The sequence below is a fragment of the Podarcis filfolensis genome (assembly GCF_964270895.1).
Source record: "Podarcis filfolensis genome assembly, chromosome: 18".
Taxonomy (NCBI): Eukaryota; Metazoa; Chordata; class Lepidosauria; order Squamata; family Lacertidae; genus Podarcis; species Podarcis filfolensis.
In genome coordinates, this window is record NC_139622.1 from 9,056,776 (window position 1) to 9,074,709 (window position 17,934).

General features: G+C 49.3%; 1 protein-coding gene across 1 annotated transcript in view; it reads left to right on the plus strand.

Annotated features, from left to right (window-relative positions):
- Positions 1 to 17,934, plus strand: part of BSG (basigin (Ok blood group)) — a 37,172-nt gene that overhangs the window by 9,609 nt on the left and 9,629 nt on the right. Inside the window, exons 2-5 of the mRNA XM_083594276.1 lie at positions 6,198 to 6,545; positions 9,582 to 9,741; positions 14,430 to 14,518; positions 16,693 to 16,904. Of these exons, the coding sequence (XP_083450402.1) occupies positions 6,198 to 6,545; positions 9,582 to 9,741; positions 14,430 to 14,518; positions 16,693 to 16,904 (809 nt within the window). The remainder of the gene's footprint in view (positions 1 to 6,197; positions 6,546 to 9,581; positions 9,742 to 14,429; positions 14,519 to 16,692; positions 16,905 to 17,934) is intronic.

Here is a 17,934-nt window from a genome sequence, read left to right on the forward strand (position 1 = left end):
TAGCTCAAAGTGTGGCAGATCAGCAGTAGAACATTCGTTTTGCATGCAGAAGGTCCCAGGCTGAGACTCATTGTGGTTGAGACTGGCCGTCATTCTCCCTCTTACCCTCCTTCTCACTGGAAAAGTGACTTGTCCCAATTGCATAAGGCAAAGCAAGCCAGTCCTTATTGGGATGTGCCAGTCTGTCCATCATCAACTAGCCAGCCCACATGCCTAATCTCTCTGCACCTTTCCTTGTTGGCTAGCGATCCATTTTGCCGTACCTTGTTTTTAATATGTTTTGTAGCCCAGAGCAGCGTGCGCTATTTTAGAACCCACCTCCCATGTGAATTCTGGGGTTTACTGGGAGTAGACACCAGCTGGGTTGTCTAGCCAGCCCGACCTTTGCAAGAGGGCTGGCTCTTCTAACCTTTTAACTGCTTTTATTTATCAAACACATTTCTCCGCTGCCCTTCAGCCACAGAGCTGTTCCCGGTGTGGTTTATAATAATAAAGCCAACTCCATAAATTTAAATAAGCTTCGTAAACCTGGAGTGACATAGTGCTTTGATTTTACTGTGACCAAAGTCTCTTCGGTTTTGAAAGCTGAACACCAGTTAAGGCTTAAAACCTAGCTGGAATTGTTTGTAATGGGGTGGATCTAGCAGAATTCTGCTCAGAATAGACTCATTGAAAATAAAGTGCATGTCATGGCTAGCGTATATCGAATTCAAGCTTTGTCCTCTAAATTTCAGTGGGTCTACTCAGAGCATGACTAATGTTGGATACAGCCCAATGTACTTCACAAAGTACCCCTCCCATACATTTTCTTGAATATATACCTTTGACTGAAGGAAATATGTGCTGTCCTAAGTCCTAGCAGTTCGAAAGCACGTCAGAGTGCAAGTAGATAAATAGGTACCGCTCCAGCGGGAAGGTAAATGGCATTTCCGTGCGCTGCTCTGGTTCGCCAGAAGCGGCTTAGTCCTGCTGGCCACATGACCCAGAAGCTGTACGCCGGCTCCCTCGGCCAATAAAGCGAGATGAGCGCCGCAACCCCAGAGCCTGTCACGGCTGGACCTAATGGTCAGGGGTCCCTTTACCTTTTTAAGTCATCTATTTGTTTCCTTAATTTCTACCCCACTTTATTTTAAAAAATATATACACTTTTCAGTCGCTTCTCTGAAAAGCACAGAGCCAAAACCAGAAAAAGCCATAAATTGTGTATTGTGTAAAGTAGGTTCTTATTGTTCCTGCCCTGAATTTACCACCACACAACTTCCTGAGTTATCGTATTATGCAAGGAACAGAAAAAATCTTGTCATGACCATCTCTCTCCTCCTCTGCCCCCAGAGCATGGCAGTTCCTTGGCTGTTGGCACAAACTCCTTCCCGAGTGTCTTAGCCAGCAGTTAGTGCCTTTTTTCCCTTTTCTTTTTTTTTAAAGTGTTTTGATGGGTGAACAAGACTCAGAGCCCAATGAACTGAGTTCAGCCCTGCAGGGTTGCCTGCAGCGCTTCATTTGCTTGTTCCAGTTTGGAGGCCAGATTGAGGGACATTTTTTAAAAATGTGTGGATACTTGTGTGTATAATTTCCCACTAATTCGTTTACCGCTGCGTTTTGTAAGCTCTGTAAGGGGGGGGGCATTTCCAGGCTGGTGGCCACATTTGTCTCCCCATCCAAGCTGGGTGGGGAAAAAGCCAGAGAGGTACAGAGAAAGACATACATCTCTATCCTCCATCCAGGCAGATAAGAAGCATTTCCATAGGTTGCAGACAGATTCAAAAAATACACAAGGAGAGGCCTGGAGGACCAACTTCTCCTCCTCAGACCTGGACTTCCCCATTCCTGTTGTAGGCAGAGAAGCTCCTTTAGACATCTCTGGGAAGTTTGCAGGGCAGGACATGAGGTGGGGAGCCAGTGACCCCCAGATCTTGCTGAACTCTCATTGTTCCTGACCATTGTGGCTGGGGGTGATGGGGCTTGGAGTCAATTGATGTCTCAAGGGCCACAGGTTCCTCGCCCCTCACATGGGTTTTTCCGGGTAGCAAACCAGGCAACATAGCCAGCCCTGACTGTACAGGATGTGATGCGACCCACCAGTTCCCATGACTAAAGCAAGTTAAAGTTCTCTTGGATGTGATGACTCAGTTTTCTTGCATATGATGTACTGGGAAGAGTTTAACCTTAGATTCTTTGGTTGAGGTCACATAGGGCATGCCCATGGTACGTTAAGCCAGAGGTGTGCAGATTTAAACCTTTGGTACAGTAGGCTGTTTTCAACACGCACACTGTCTGTCCTCCAAGTTCAAGGACACATTCAAGCTAGGCAAAAACAGTTAAGGAGTGTGTCAAGGAGGACCAGTGAGACCTAGGAAAAGTTCCCAGGGCCAAACAGAGGAGCCTGGAGGCCCACATTTGACCTCTGTCTTGAGGTTTCCCTACCTTCTCTAAAGAGGCATGCTATGGATGTGCAAGCAGGACTTCTGGCCCCGAAAGTGTCTTGTTTCTGAAGAAAGCAGACCTTTAAAACCCTAGGCATGAATAAGGTTTCCCGTTTTGCAACAGTTTCCCTGAACAGGCTTGCATACTCTGCCTGGTTGCTAAAACAATTAAAAGGCATATTGTCTTGACAAGTAACTAGAGTTTATACTAGAGTTGCTGGAAACTGCGGGAGTGCTTTTATGTTCGGATCCTGCTTTATGGTGTTCCCACAGGCATCTCGTAGGCCACTGTGAGAACAGGATGCTGAACTAGATGGGCACTGGCTCTATTTACATTCTTAGGCAGAAGGTCCTTATGACTCTGTATAAGGCAGCTTCGCATGTCCCTAATGGTAATGGGACCCCTGACCATTAGGTCCAGTCGTGGCCGACTCTGGGGTTGCGGCGCTCATCTTGCTTTACTGGCCGAGGGAGCCGGCGTACAGCTCCCGGGTCCTGTGGCCAGCAGGACTAAGCTGCTTCTGGCGAACCAGAGCAGCGCACGGAAACGCCTTCTACCTTCCCACCGGAGTGGTACCGATTTATGTACTTGCACTTTGACGTGCTTTCGAACTGGTAGGTTGGGACCGAGCAATGGGAGCTCACCCCGTCGCAGGGATTCAAACCGCCGACCTCCTGATCGGCAAGTCCTAGGCTCTGTGGTTTAACCCACAGCGCCACCCTTCGCATGTCCCTACATGCATTCTAAATCTAGTCCGTCTTGATGCTTCAATGTTCCGTTCACTCTCTCTTCCCCTGGGTAGCCTCGGCATTGTTCTGGCTCTTAATGCTATTTGCTTTGGGCAAGGTTTATCCAGCCTTGGTTAAAGAAAAGATTCCCTGAACTTTTATTTTTTGCTCGGTTTTTAATTTTTGGCTTACGCTAAGATTTTGTGAGGGCATATTGTATCCGATTGCGCAGCCGAGTGAGCAAGCACACTGAGGTCTGACGCAGCACGGCAGGTTGGCTAGTAGCACAGAGGGAGCTGGCTTGCCGCACCGGGAATCGGAACCCCACACAATGGCACCCAGTCACTATGGCCAGGCTGCGGGCCAAGAGTTTCCCAATTTGGGTCAACTGACCGTTGGCGAAGGAGGCAAAGGCATGCTTGTTCACCTCAGCGTGGGGCATGTGAGGACGTGCTCCCTGTCGGAGGGGTGCTCTGCTTTCTGATAAATGCGTAGCAAGGCTTGTCTTTGTCCCTTGGCATGCCTGGAAGGAATCATCTGGGTTTGCTGCAAGGGCAAACACTCTTGCGACAATTGCTAAACTGTGTGGCAATTGATGTGCACAGTGCCTCAAATGTCCCCCGCCATTAGCTCCCTTCTTAATGACTTGTCCCCTGTTTCCCTCTTCTCTGCAGAAGGTAATGAAGACCAGTAGCCAGAACTGAAAAGCAAGTGGGAAGTCTTTCACAAGTGAGGGCTTAAGCAACTGTCTGTTGTTGTTGTTGTTGTTGTTGTTGTTATTATTATTATTATTATTATTATTATTATTATACACCTGCCTGAGCATCCCCACCTGAACTGCTCATCCCACTGCCCCCAAAATGGAAGAAAATTGGGGAGCCATTGCTTACATGGTTGCTTTGTGTGATTCTGAGTTTAGTTGAGCATAAGACTGGAGTGAAGATGTCTAAGCTAAGGGCTTCTCTGTAAACCCCTTTGCTGTAAGTTGCCTTTCTCCGTGAAAATCATTCCAAAAATAAAATCTGCGAAGACAACTAAGCACCATGAGTGTGGAACATGCTAGCTTTCTTGGCTAAATGCAAAACTTGGGCAAGTTTTGGCTACTGTTTATAGTAAAGGCTCACAAGTTTGTGATCCACATGTTTAGGTGCCCTGTGGTAATCTCTGTACTTAACCCTGTACTTTTTAGTTTACCTTCTGACGATAGAGCCCAGGGTTGGGGTTATCAAAGAATCTACCAAGGCCCTAACCTGTGCCCTGTGACTTCCACAGTACATTGTGGGTGCAGTATACCACCTTTTCCCATTCTCAGCAGTCTTGCCTAGGGCCCATGATTTTCACAGTAGTGTGCCAACTTTCATGCTAGTTCTGAAGAGGAATTACTCCCCTCCTTCATCTATCACACAAGAATGTCTTGGCTGAGATAAAGCTGTCTGTGCTTTGATTATATAGCTAATGTGGTGCAGTGGTTAAAGGGGATGGATTTGGACCTGAGGGACTGGCATTCAGTGTTTGAAACTCCCCTGTTCTAGGCGCATTTTGCGAATGCAGTTTCCGTGCTCTGGGTGCATTACTGCACCTAAGATTTCAGATTAAAACTGCAGAGTGGAAGGAAAGGAGAACCTTTTTCTGCCTCCCCACTTCCAGCTACTCTCTGAAGACCGGAGAAGAGACCCTCTTAAGAATATTAGGGGGTTAGGCAGGGGAAGGACTAGACTGCGTGAAAAAATGAAGATGATATTTTAGCTGCAGTTCATTCGTTTTCAGCTTTGTATTCTTCTTATAAAAAAGTGCCTAGACATTCCGTTGTTGCGCCCACAACCTAGGTTTAAAGTGCCATTTAGCTCCAAGCTTTCATATCTCAGTTTCTAACACTGTTGGCGTTCAAATCTACAATTCAGCCATGAAGCTTGCCGGGTGACCTGGGGCCAGTCACTGCCCTTCAGCCTAACCTACAGGGTGTTGCAACAATAATATGGAGAGGGGGAGAGCCATGTACCTTGAGATCCTTGGAGGAAAGGTGGGATATAAAGAGCAAATAAATAACAAAACAGTCCATTTTCCAGCATTTTTTTGTTTGGGATGGGTATGGATTGAGAGCCTCTGATTGCTGTGTTGCTGCATAAGTAAAGCATCTGGAGCTGCGATGCTGTTGGCTTGTTCACCTTCTTCTGCGCACGTCCAAAGTTCTGCATGTGGCTTTTCTGTTGAAGGCCCTGTAATTGCCTCGGAAGCTTGTCAAGCCTTCTGATAAGGACACAGTGACCCAACATACCCAGGACTTGCCGCAGTAGTCTCGGTGGGATGCAAGTTAAACAGCAAGAAGTGTAAAACCAGTCTTGTGGTGCTTCCTGTCTAGTTTTCCACCAGTTCCTTGTAGGCCCCAAGTTCTTGTGCAGGCAAAGCTTGGAAAAGAAGAATGGGACTTACTAACGGAGAGAGTGCAAGAGCCACTTGCCCACCCCTGTCTTTTGAGGGGAGGACAAAATTTCTTCTTACTATTTTCAGCTACATGTAATAGGTAAAGGTAAAGGTACCCCTGCCCGTTCGGGCCGGTCTTGCCAGACTCTAGGGTTGTGCGCTCATCTCACTCTATAGGCCGGGAGCCAGCGCTGTCCGCAGACACTTCCGGGTCACGTGGCCAGCGTGACAAGCTGCATCTGGCGAGCCAGCGCAGCACACGGAACGCCGTTTACCTTCCCGCTGGTAAGCGGTCCCTATTTATCTACTTGCACCCGGAGGTGCTTTCGAACTGCTAGGTTGGCCGGCGCTGGGACCGAACGACGGGAGCGCACCCCGCCGCGGGGATTTGAACCGCCGACCATGCGACCGGCAAGTCCTAGGCGCTGAGGCTTTACCCACAGCGCCACCCGCACATGTAATAGAAGTGGCCATTTGTGGAGTGAGTGTGCCGATGTGAGTTACCATGCTGGTTCTTCTTTAATATATTTTTTAAAGGCTGCTGATCTCTTTCTCTTCACTGTCTTTCTCTCTTGCACTAATAATACTTTGCACTAACGCCTCTCCCCCCACCCCGCCTCGCAGCTGGCTTCATAAAGTCGCCGCTGTCTCAAAAGAAGCTGACGGAGGACTGTGTGGAGCTGCACTGCGAGGCTGTCGGTAGCCCCATCCCCGAGATCCAGTGGTGGTTCGAGGGGGCTGAGCCCAACGAGACAGCCGTCCAGCTGTGGGACGGGGCCTGGCAGGACCGGGTCAAAATCAACGCCACCTACAAGCAGCACTCCACCAGCGCCATCTACGTCACCAACCTCACGCTCAACGACTCGGGCACCTACGAGTGCCGGGCCAGCAACGACCCCGACCGCAACCACTTGTCGAAGAGCCCCAAAGTCAAGTGGATCCGTTCCCAGGCGAACGTGATTGTCATTGAGCGTGAGTGGCAGTTGCCCCAATCCCCCTTGGCGTTGGCATTTGCTTGGACACAGCCGTGTCTCTTAGCTTTGCCACGCCCCCGCCACCCCTTTCACCCATGGCTTCCCGAGAACCCTGCTGCACCTTCCCGCCCTAACTGTGTAGAAATCAAAAGAGACCTCCCCCTCCACCCGCATCCTCCCCTTCACTCCTGGCGAGTAGCCCTACTCAAAAAGGGTTGTAACTTCCCCATCAGAACCACACCGTCCTGACCGATCCCTCTGGCTTCTGGACCCTGAATGCCAACGTTGTCCTCCTTGGTGTTCCTTTTCCAAAATGCAAAATTGAAAGTGGCTCTGCTTTTGGCGGCCGCCAGCAAACCAACCTCTCTTCATCTCGTTTTCCTGCGTATCTCTCTTTCTATATACACACACAGTCTTGCTTCCCCCACCCCCCCACCCCTGCTTTTGATATGCTTTCCAACCTTGCTAGAGGTTACTGGTTGTCGCGAGCTGGATTGAAACGGTCTTGTTTTGCTTGTGGTGTAATTGCAACCGTTTTTGAAATGGCCGTAGCACTGTCTCTGCGCAGCACTGGGTGGGGGGACGTGTCTAGTTGTTTGTGCTGTGGAACAACCAGTTTTAGCTTATTTGCCTCCTCCCCCTTTCTCTCCTCCCCCTTCCCCCCACCCTATGCTGAGCTGAAAGTCCAGATTGTCCAGCAACAAGAGAAACGGCTTGTCTTTTGTGGCCGAAGCGCTGAGCAAGCAAATTGAATTTGACGTGCCTCAGTTTGGATTCTTTTACAAAAGGAAGTGTCCTCCCTTGCTCGTTGCCCTCTTGTCAGTGGTTTTCAAATTCCGTTTGGCAGTACATCTGCTTTGCATGCAAGAAAAAATCCCAGGTTCGCTCCCCAGTGGCAGCATCTCCAGGTAGGGAATGTCCCCCTGCCTGAAATCATGGAGAACCTGACTCAGTAGAAAGCAGCCTCCTGTGTTCCTTGGAAGCTTATTGGGGAGTTCCTTAATGAGAAGATCCATAAAGACAGATATTAAAGCTTTCTTTCCCTGTGATGCTCAGGAATGGGTTTACAGTACACACTCTACTATTACGGGCTGACGGTGCCACCCAGCAGAGCTGGCCAAGGGCCACTTACGAACTGTACGCAGGCATCAGGCTTGTGGGATCTGCTTTTAATTTTTATTGGCGCTCCCAAGATTCACCAACCAAGAGAACATGGGGCTATATGTTTAGGGTTGTATCCAACCCCAGTTAAGGGACATACATGACTTAGGGCCATTAATTTCAGTGGGTTCGCTCCGAGTATGACAGAGTTGGATACAGCATTTAAATGTAAGAATTTTTGGGGTCCAGGGATTTGTTTTCGAAATTCAGAACCAAACTGAGCTCAGACTCCTTCCACGCAGCAGTCTTTACCCTGAGTTTCCTTCCTATCAGCAGCGTGGTTTAGGGCAGGGAAGAATTCAATTTGCAACTGGGAGTCAGGAATCGCTTTGCCGATTTACTCCAAGTCCCCCAGAGGTTTTGTCGGTAGGTCCATATTTATCTTTCTCACCCACCCCCAGTTGCTTCTTCAGTGGACTGCGAATTCCCTGCCAGGTGTCCAGAGCTCAGTGCAAGAAACAAGACTCTAAATGTCAAACTTTGAAAACCACTGCTGTATTGATGGCTGGAAAAATAAATAATAAGAACGTTTCTTGGTAAATGGAAATATCCTTCTTTTCGGAGAGGCAAATCTCAAGAGTGTCTTTCAGCCCTGTAGAGTCCCCTGTCTCTGAGGAGAAAGGGCTGGGTGGGGGATTTGTCACGTATCTGTTTGGTTATTGAGGGTGGGGGAATGTCTGCAAAATTTGCCTTGAAATTGCTTGGCCACAATAACTGGCCTGGATATGATTATCTGGGTGCTCCAGGGATTCGTTTTAGGTGGGGGCAAAGCTGCCTGTTTTAACCGTTGCCTCTTCAAAGGTTTGGGTCCCTGTTTCCAGGTGGTTTCATATGAAATGGCTCCTTCTCGGGCCTGTATAGGGCATGACCGTTTACTCGCTGGCTGCAGCGAATTCCCCCAGAAAAAGAGCAAATGTAAAACCTGTCACATGAGACCCAGGCATTGAGAACAAGTGGTCATTGGGTGCAGACCAGTTGCTGTAAGTTGCCTTCCTGGCCAGCATTTCACTGCACTTCGAAAGGTACTGAGTAGGAATCTCCCTCTGGCACCCAGAGCGTGGCAGCTGGCAGTTCTGCTACCACCAAAGTTGCCGGCCTCCTCGCCATACCTCCAGCTTCAAGAATCTCAGCAGACTGCTGCTGTCGCTGCTACCTGGCCATTTTGTAAATTGTTTTACACATGTAGAGCACGTGGTGGGGCAGTTTCACTTCATGAGAGTCGCTTGATAGAATCCAAGATGTTTGGATGTGGGTGGAGTGTGTGTACCGAATGCCTAATTCCTCTTTAACACGCCCCCCATAAACCCGCAAACTTGGTACCCAGAAGAAATGATGCAAACTGGCCAGATGTGCATGTAAACCTGCTTGACTTCTCAATCTTGGTAGCATTCATTGGCATCGGACTGGACTGGAATAGCCATGAGCATGGAAAGCTGCCTCTGCCTCCTAAGCTCTCTGGAGGCTTGTGCTGGAACCCATTTGGGGCTCACTTCACGTTTTCACAGTCATATGACCAACAAGCACATACTTGAGGCTTTAAGGTTAGGTGCTAGGCAAAGCCTAGGCTAGGCCCTTACCCATGCCATTGCCCTCAAGAGGCTTTGGACTACAACTCCCATGTAAGCTCCAGCCAGCACACTGGGAGTTGTAGTCCAGTGCCTCTGGAAGGCAGTTTGGGGAAGGGCAGGCCTAGAAACAAGCCATTATGTGACAACTAGGCCACTTTACCTCTGCTTACAGGTGACTGAACTCCACGCTGCAACGGTGTCCTCTCCCACCACCCCTTTCTCTTCTGAAAGCAGACCGCCTTGGCTACGTCTTCCTAACTTTCTCTCTTGCCTTCATTCTTTCCCCAAAAATATCGACAACGCAGGGGCCAAAATCTCAGCCACTCCCGAGGTGACTGCCGGCTCGAACGTGATCATTTCCTGCAACATCACCGAACCTCCAACCGCCGTCAAAGGCCACTACTGGGAGAAGGGGGGAACGAGGCTTGATACGAATGAGACTTCACCAGAATTTACCTCATACCTGTAGGTATCTTTTAATATATATTTTTGCCGGGTGGGGGGAGGCATTGTTTAGCATGTTCTCTTCCATGCCTACAAGCTCTCTGGGTGAACAATTCTTTCTAAATCCAGAACAGAGCAGATAAGTCTGTTATGAACGTAAGCAAAGCCTGGCTGAATCAGGCCAATGGCCCATCTAGTCCAGTCTCCTGTTCTCACAGGAGCCAACCAGATGTCTATTAGGGGAAGCCTGCAGGCAGGACCCAAGGGCAACGTCAAACTTTTTTTTAAAAAACAAGAAAGGGCTTGAATGTATTGGTGCTGCCAGAAGGAATCCGCTGTAGGGCAGGCAGAGAGACTTACTGGCCCAAAGACACCCAGTGAGCTTCATGACTGAGTGGGGATCCGAAACTGGGTCTTTCGGGTCATAGTCCAACCCTCGAATCAATACAGGCAACTCCCCATTTACATGGGGTTACATTCCAAAGCACTGCACGTTTAAGTGAAACTGCATATTTTGGGAACACCATTGACAAAGCCTGCAGAGACCCTCTGGAAACCCTTGAAAAAACCAGCAGTGCTCCTCGGATTGCACTTGCAAAGGCTTGTGGGATTGCTAGACGCTGTTTTCACACCAGTTTGCCATTTTCATACTCTTTTGGGGGCCATTTTTGCTCCTTTAAGTGCCACTTCCAGGTTTGTGGTGATATGCATGTCTTGAACACACATAAATGGAGAGCTCTCAATAATGCTCCCTGAGGCAAGCCAAAGCTTTAGGGTCACCTCCTTGTTTTTCTTTCCCCCCAACACCATCTCATGCTCATAAAAGGTAAAGGGACCCCTGACCATTAGGTCCAGTCGTGGCCGACTCTGGGGTTGCGGCGCTCATCTCGCTTTACTGGCTGAGGGAGCCGGTGTACAGCTTCCGGGTCATGTGGCCAGCAGGACTAAGCCGCTTCTGGCGAACCAGAGCAGCGCACAGAAACGCCGTTTACCTTCCAGCCGAAGCGGTACCTATTTATCTGCTTGCACTTTGACGTGCTTTCAAACTGCTAGGTTGGCAGGAGCAGGGACCGAGCAACGGGAGCTCACCCCGTCACAGGGATTCGAACCGCTGACCTTCTGATCAGCAAGCCCTAGGCTCTGTGGTTTAACCCACAGTGCCACCCGCGTCCCCTCATGCTTATAGGGATCTGCCAAATCAGGTCATTGATGCTCCTTATTGCCTGCACTGACAGCCACAAACTCTCCAGGATCAGTCTGTCTCTCAGCCCCACCTGGGTATGCTGTAAGGATTTGAACCCAGCACCTTCTGCTTTTGAGCCACAGCCCATAAATTTCATTGGAAGGCAAGCCCCATTGTTTTCAGTATTGCATATCCTCCAGTAAGTGCACAGGATTGCAGCTTGACCTTGACTTTGCCATGGGGGGTCCCTGCTGTACTCATCAATGCCAAACCATTGGAGCTCTGGAAGGGAACAGCTTCTTATTTTGGTGCCGTCCAGTGGAGCCTCTTGGAATGTCCCCCCAGTCCCAGCCTCTCCCTATCTAGCTTGAGCTGGTGGGGGAAGAAGGAATTATTTCCCTTCTGAAGCTCAATGCAAAGCGTGTGAGAGAGGCTGGGTGTTGTTCTTTTCTGCCTGAGAGCAGTAAAACACACCCTGTGGCAATGTCAACAAGTAGAACTGCGGGTTCCCTGTTTGCCTTGCTTTATTATTGCACTTGTCCTGAAGAGCATTTGGGTCCCCTAAAGGAGGCGCAGGGAACCTTTTTTTCAGCCCAAAGTTCTGAGCTGTATCCTGAGGGCCATGAGCCAGTGGTGAGGTGGGGAGTTAAGGACACTTTTCCGGCCAGTTAGAAACACTTGAAGAGGTTATGGATCAGGCTGGCTGATGGGTGTAGCCTTGGGAGATTCTCTAGGGCCACATTCAGCCCCCTTTTCCTGAGCCTTAAAAGGCTTCTATCTAATTCTAATTGCAGTGTAACGGGGTTTAGCAGTATTTTGCCAGGACTGCTGGGGAAGGGAGAGTAGGGCGAGACCCCATATTTGAGAAGATCATAAACTCCTCCTCTAGAGGAGAAGGCGGCACCTGCTGTTCCTTGCAAGTCCTGCTCCTAACCTGCGTGTACAACTGCATTCTGGCTGTGCGTTGCCAGTGTTTGATAACTGGCTCGACAATGAAAGGTTCCGTCAGGCAGCCTCATTGAAACAAAGGAATAAACCCATTGGGGAGAGTGTAGGAATGCTTGCTGCTGCTGGGCTCCCTGTGGAGCCTTTGTGTACCGCGCCAACTTAAAAAAAACCACAACCCCAACACAATGCCTTTTCCTGGTAAACAAGATACAGAGGCCGGGAGAAAGTGACCTCAGTTATTCAGCCTCTTTGTGAGACCCACGTCCCTTCTATCGGCCTCCCCCTTTACAAGAAATGACGAGCAGGAAGAAGTATCTGACAGTAAGAGCTGTGCAACAGTGGAATGGACTCCCTCAGGAGGTTGTGGATTCTCCTTCCTCGGGGGTCTTTAAGCAGAGATTGGATGGCCATCCATCATGGATGCTTCAGTTGAAATTCCTGCTTTGCAGGTGGTTGGATGACCGTTGGTGGTTCCTTCCAGTTCTGTGATTCTATGAACAGCTTGACTCGGTCAAATTCTGTGCTTGTATTTCAACACACCACTTCATACGTTTTTCCTCTCATGCTGAAGGGCAGAGGGCCGAATGCTCTTTGTGCGGACTGCTTTGCCGTGCAAGAGTGTGTGAGAGATTGTACACCTTGCATTCTGAATCTCGGGGATAGGATCCCCACAGAAAAAGAACCTTCACTTGTAGGTCCAATGTCACATTTCCTTCCATCTTCAAAGCATCCCCATGACAGCCTCATTGCCCTGGACGTCTGGGTTCCTGTGAACTGAAATGCCAGCCCTCGCTGCAATGGCGGTGTGGACTGTCCACCCCCATTAGTCTCCCTCTTGCCCACCCATCCCGCTGGCAGAAGTCCATCTGGCGGGAGAGGAGTCACGTCCTTTTCCACACAGCAGCCGAGCAGACGTGCCTCTCTCCCCATAGCAACAGGGAGCTGAGTGAGGATTAAAAGTATTTATCTTTCCCCCGCCCCCAGCAACCCTCTCTCATGCCCTCAATTCTCTGACTGGGCTCTCTGTCTGCATGTGTTGAAACCAGGGGGAAGAGGAAAGAGCTCCTGACCTGCTAGAGATCTAACAAAATGGGGGCCTTCCCCCTGTGTTGTCGTCATCTCTTCCCCCACCCACCCCCGGAATGTTGTGCCTCCCTTTTGTACAGCACAGCAACCCTCCCTCTCCAAAATAATTGATATGGTGTGTGTGTGTGTGTTTGTGTTTGGGAGGCCTGGCTAATCCATGAAATCCGGTCTGAACAAGCTTCCTAACTGGGATGCCATTGCCTCTCTGGGCTCAAGGTGGATAAATATTTTCTTCCCACCCCCGCCAAGTGGTTTCCCCTTCCTGTGTCGCTGATTTTTTTAAAGCTCCTTTTTTGTGTGTGGGAATCTCAGTCTCTTGGTGGTGGAGGGGGTGGATGCTGAATGGAGTTTGCCTCCTGCCCTCCTCACATTGCACTCAGTTCCTCTTGTAGCCTCTTCTGGGGGATTACTCAGGAGTAAATATATTAGGCCTTTCCCCCCTCCTTTTGACCTGCCTTTTCACTTGGGGACGTGATCACAGACTCAGGGTTTTAATTGGGCAAGATGACAGGATTGCTATTTGCCACCTACAGCCTGCTGCTAAATGGTTTTACATTGTGTTATAGTGTTTAGAGTGTTAAGTGTTAGTGTTAAGACCTGGGAGAACAGAGTTTGAATCGCACCCCCAGCCATAAAGCTCACTGGCTGACCTTGGTAGCAAGTCTCACTGCCAACCTACCTTACAGGGTAGTTGTGAGAATTAAATGAGGAGGGGGGAAAGAACCCATGTACATCACCCTGAGAAAAAGGTGGGATATAAATCTACAGTTGTGACTTGCCCATACCAAAAATAAAATAAAATGAAATGCAGGGCAAACATTATTATTATTAGTAGTAGTAGTACTTGTCTATTGCCTGCCCTTCACCGTATGGTCCCAGGCTGGTTGCAACATCAAAACACAAAATTAATTAAAAACAGTTTAAAACAACTTAAAATTGCAAAATTAAAGTGGGTCCAAGAAAATAAGCACCCCAAGTGACAAAAGCCAAAGTGAAGAGATGCATCTCCAGAAGTTATATAATGGAGGTTCCAGGTGCACTGCTGCAGAGAGGGAGTTGCACAGGTTAGGGGCAGCCACGGAGAGTACCCTTTGCCAGGCTGCCTCTGCCAGCCACTGCCCGCCCGCCTCTGAGGGTGTGGCGGTCGAGGTACTGTTTTGCTGTTTCTGTTTTAACTATTTATATATGCTTTTATGTTGTGAACCGCCCTGAGATCTTTTGATGGAGGGCAGTATATAAATCTAATTAATAAACAGCCAATAGTAGGCATTTTATTTATTCTTTTTAGACATCTCAGCTAACTGCCATGACCACATCTTGTGGTAGCAAACTCCATAAACAACAGAAGATAGTTTGAGGGTCACAGGCGAGCCCCACATCCCACCCCAATCTTGGCCCAGAAAAATTAAGGGTGGTTGTGTTCTCATGTAGCGATAACTGGGGTGTGCTCTGCTCGTCTTGCCGCTGACGTGCTTTGTTTCATTCGTTCCAGAATCCCAAAAGTGGACCACGACACCTCAGGGGAGTACCACTGCATCTTCGAAACTGTTCCCCTTTCCAAAGCAACTGTGTACGTGAAAGGTGAGCTCTGCGGGGGAACCCGAACACTTATCCTGCTTCTGTCTTCTCCAGCTGCTGTTGTATCATTGCTAAACGTGGGCCAAAGGATTTTTCTTTTACATGGGCATTTTTGCTGGTGGTTGACCTGCTCCTGGTCCTCTCAACTTTCTGTCCATGTCAAGAAGCATACCTGCTTGCCCTTGTCCTTTGGGCACTGATGGAGGTGCCCGAGGGTTGTGTCCAACATCCCCTCTGCTCAGAGTAGACCCACTGGGATTAATGGGCACGGCTACTCTTAGGGAAGGGACGCGGGTGGCGCTGTGGGTTAAACCACAGAGCCTAGGACTTGCCAATCAGAAGGTTGGCGGTTCGAATCCCCGCGATGGGGTGAGCTCCCATTGCTCTGTCCCCGCTCCTGCCAACCTAGCAGTTCGAAAGCATGTCAAGTGCAAGTAGATAAATAGGTACCACTCCGGCGGGAAGGTAAACGGCGTTTCCGTGCGCTGCTCTGGTTCGCCAGAAGCGGCTTAGTCCTGCTGGCCACATGACCCGGAAGCTGTACGCCGGCTCCCTCGGCCGATAAAGCGAGATGAGCGCCGCAACCCCAGAGTCGGCCACGACTAGACCTAATGGTCAGGGGTCCCTTTACCCTTTACTCTTAGGGAAAGGACACTAGCTCAGTGGTTTGCATGCCAAAGGTACCGTGTTCAGTTCCCAAGGGCATTTGCAAGTAGGGCTGGGAGAGAATCTGCCTAAAACCCAGGAGGACCACTATCAGTGTAGACATTACTGATCTAGGTAGACTGGTGGGGTGATTCACTATAAGGCAGCTTCCTCGGGCCCTTTCATTTCAGTGGGTCTGCTCTGAGCATGAGCTTGTTGGACGCAATCCCTTTTTGCCTGAAGCTGATCTACCCCGCTTGTTCCCAGAGCAACTTGGAAAGGTCAGTGGTAGTAATAATAATAATAAATTGTATTTATATCCCGCCCTCCCCAACCGAAGCCGGGCTCAGGGCGGCTAACAACAATAAAATAGTACAACATTCTAAAATCATTTCATTATAAAATTAATTCAACTCAAATTGATGGCAACCATTAGGCTAAAGTTCTGTGAAGATTGCCAAAGGAGGGGGTCAGGCTGTGCCCTGGCCAAAGGCCTGGTGGAACAGCTCTGTCTTGCAGGCCCTGCGGAAAGATGTCAAGTCCCGCAGGGCCCTGGTCTCTTGTGGCAGAGCGTTCCACCGGATTGGGGCCACAGCCGAAAAAGCCCTGGCTCTGGTTGAGGCCACCCTAACCTCTCTGTGGCCTGGGACCTTCAGGATGTTTTTGTTTGAAGACCGTAAGTTCCTCTGTGGGACGTGCCAGGAGAGTAAAGGCGGTTCTTGCCCTCAGGACTGCAGTCTTAAAGATCATCGCTCGGTGAATTGTAGAGTTGGGAAGGGACCACGAGGCTCATCTGGTCCAGCCCCCTGCAATGCAGGAATCTTTCACCCGGCGTGGGGCTCAAACCCACGACCCTGAGATGAAGAGTCTCATGCTCTGCTGACGGGGCTATCTGGAAGCACACATGGAAAGAAAGAGTGGGTGGAAGGAGGAAAGTGGGGGAAATGGTAGATTGCCTACTTTGAACAGAGAAGATCCCAGGTTCAGTCCATGGCATTTAATGACTGGAGTTTCAATGTATTTTTAATCTTTGTTGGAAGCCGCCTAGAGTGGCTGGGGAAACCCAGCCAGTTGGGCGGGTTATAAATAAAAAATTATTATTATTATACTATATGTGGCCTGGGGAACCCAGCCACCACCCCCCTTCTGAATCCATGGCAAAGCCACTGCCAGCCCGTGTAAGCAGCACTGAATCAGAGGAACCAGCAGTCACACTGTACGATGAGGCAGTTTCAGATGCCCCTGCAGTCTTACAAATGCACCTGTGAAAGTTAGCCTGCATCGGTTTTACTAGCCCATCTGCCTATGTTTTCACCAATGCACATCACTCATGACCTCAATAGCTTGTCAGGGGGCAGGGAGAGAGAAGGACCAGTTTGCTGAAAATCCCCTCCCTCATCGCTAATGCCAATTTTTAACTCGCTTTCATAAGCAGCCAGCTATCCTTGGCCCTTGCTCCTCACCTGTTCTCCTCGGGTACCTCATTGCCAGCTGTCCCTCATCTTGCTTGCGCCCCTTTTCTTCATTTGCAGTGAAGCCACACGTGTATGCCTACAAGAAGACAGAGCATGGGAACGAGGGGGACACAGGCATGCTGGTCTGCAAGAGCTCCTCGTACCCTCCTGTTACCCAGTGGAGTTGGTTCAGGGTGGTCGGAGATGTGTCCCAGGTGAGTCTCTTGGCCAAAGCAAACATTTCCCCACGCTCCACTGCTTCTGTTTTCCTCCCTTTGCAAAATAGTTCTGTGCAGTGACAGGGAGCAGACCACCCCCGCTTTCTAATTAACACGACGTCAAATGCAAGGCAGCCTCTGTCTGCACAGGTTTCTTTTGAAGCCGAGGAAGCCTTTGATCGTGTGCAGTGGGGCTTTCTGTGACTCCCACCACGCATAAACCATCTTCCCCTCCCCATTTCCTCAAGTGTACCCAAGCAATAAATTGTGGCCTGTAGTCAGAACTAATACAACTGAAGCCAGGAGTGAGGCAGGAGCTGCCACCATATCAGCCATGCTTTTTGACCTAGTCACTAGCATGCTTCATTAACCAACCCACTAAAATTAAGGGTGTTGCAGTGGCCAAACGAGAATACAAGGTGTCTCTATTAGCAGATTCCACCCTGCTCTTTTTAAACAGACCCGCAGAACTCAAGCCCTAAATTATGATTGTCCATTAGGCAGTTTGAGCCACCTGATATAAAATTGACCAGTGGAAGCAATGACCAAACAGTAGGGACTAGTAGGCAGCCACCACACAGACTGGCCCTTAAAGATTGATAACTTTCCATCCTTAGGTTTCCCCATAGCTAGGCAAATTGACCAAGGCATAAAAATAAATGTGGAAGAAGCACTTGCGAAAATAAATATGGACTTGGGCAGAGCAGACTATGAATGTAATTAAATAAACATAATTAAGTGAATGTTGTGCCCATGTGTCCTTCGGGATCTCCCAATCATCACCACACAAAATTACTTTCTTGCAAATCAGCCAGCTGTTTTGATTTTTGTTTTTCTGGGGGCTGGCATGTGCCAAACTCCAGGTCCCAGTGACCAGTGGTAGCTTTAAACCTCCCAAATGTAGCGAAAAACATACCTGATTGCAAAAGTTAGATACCGGCAACAGGAAGGAGGTTAGGAAATCTGTTAATGGGCATGGATGGAATGGGATAACCTAGCTCTTCTGTGGAGTTGGGCAGCAGGCTGTAAGCATCCAGTAAACGATCCTTCGACATTTGAAAGCCAGACCACCCCAAGCACAGGAATTTGCAGCTAGCACCCC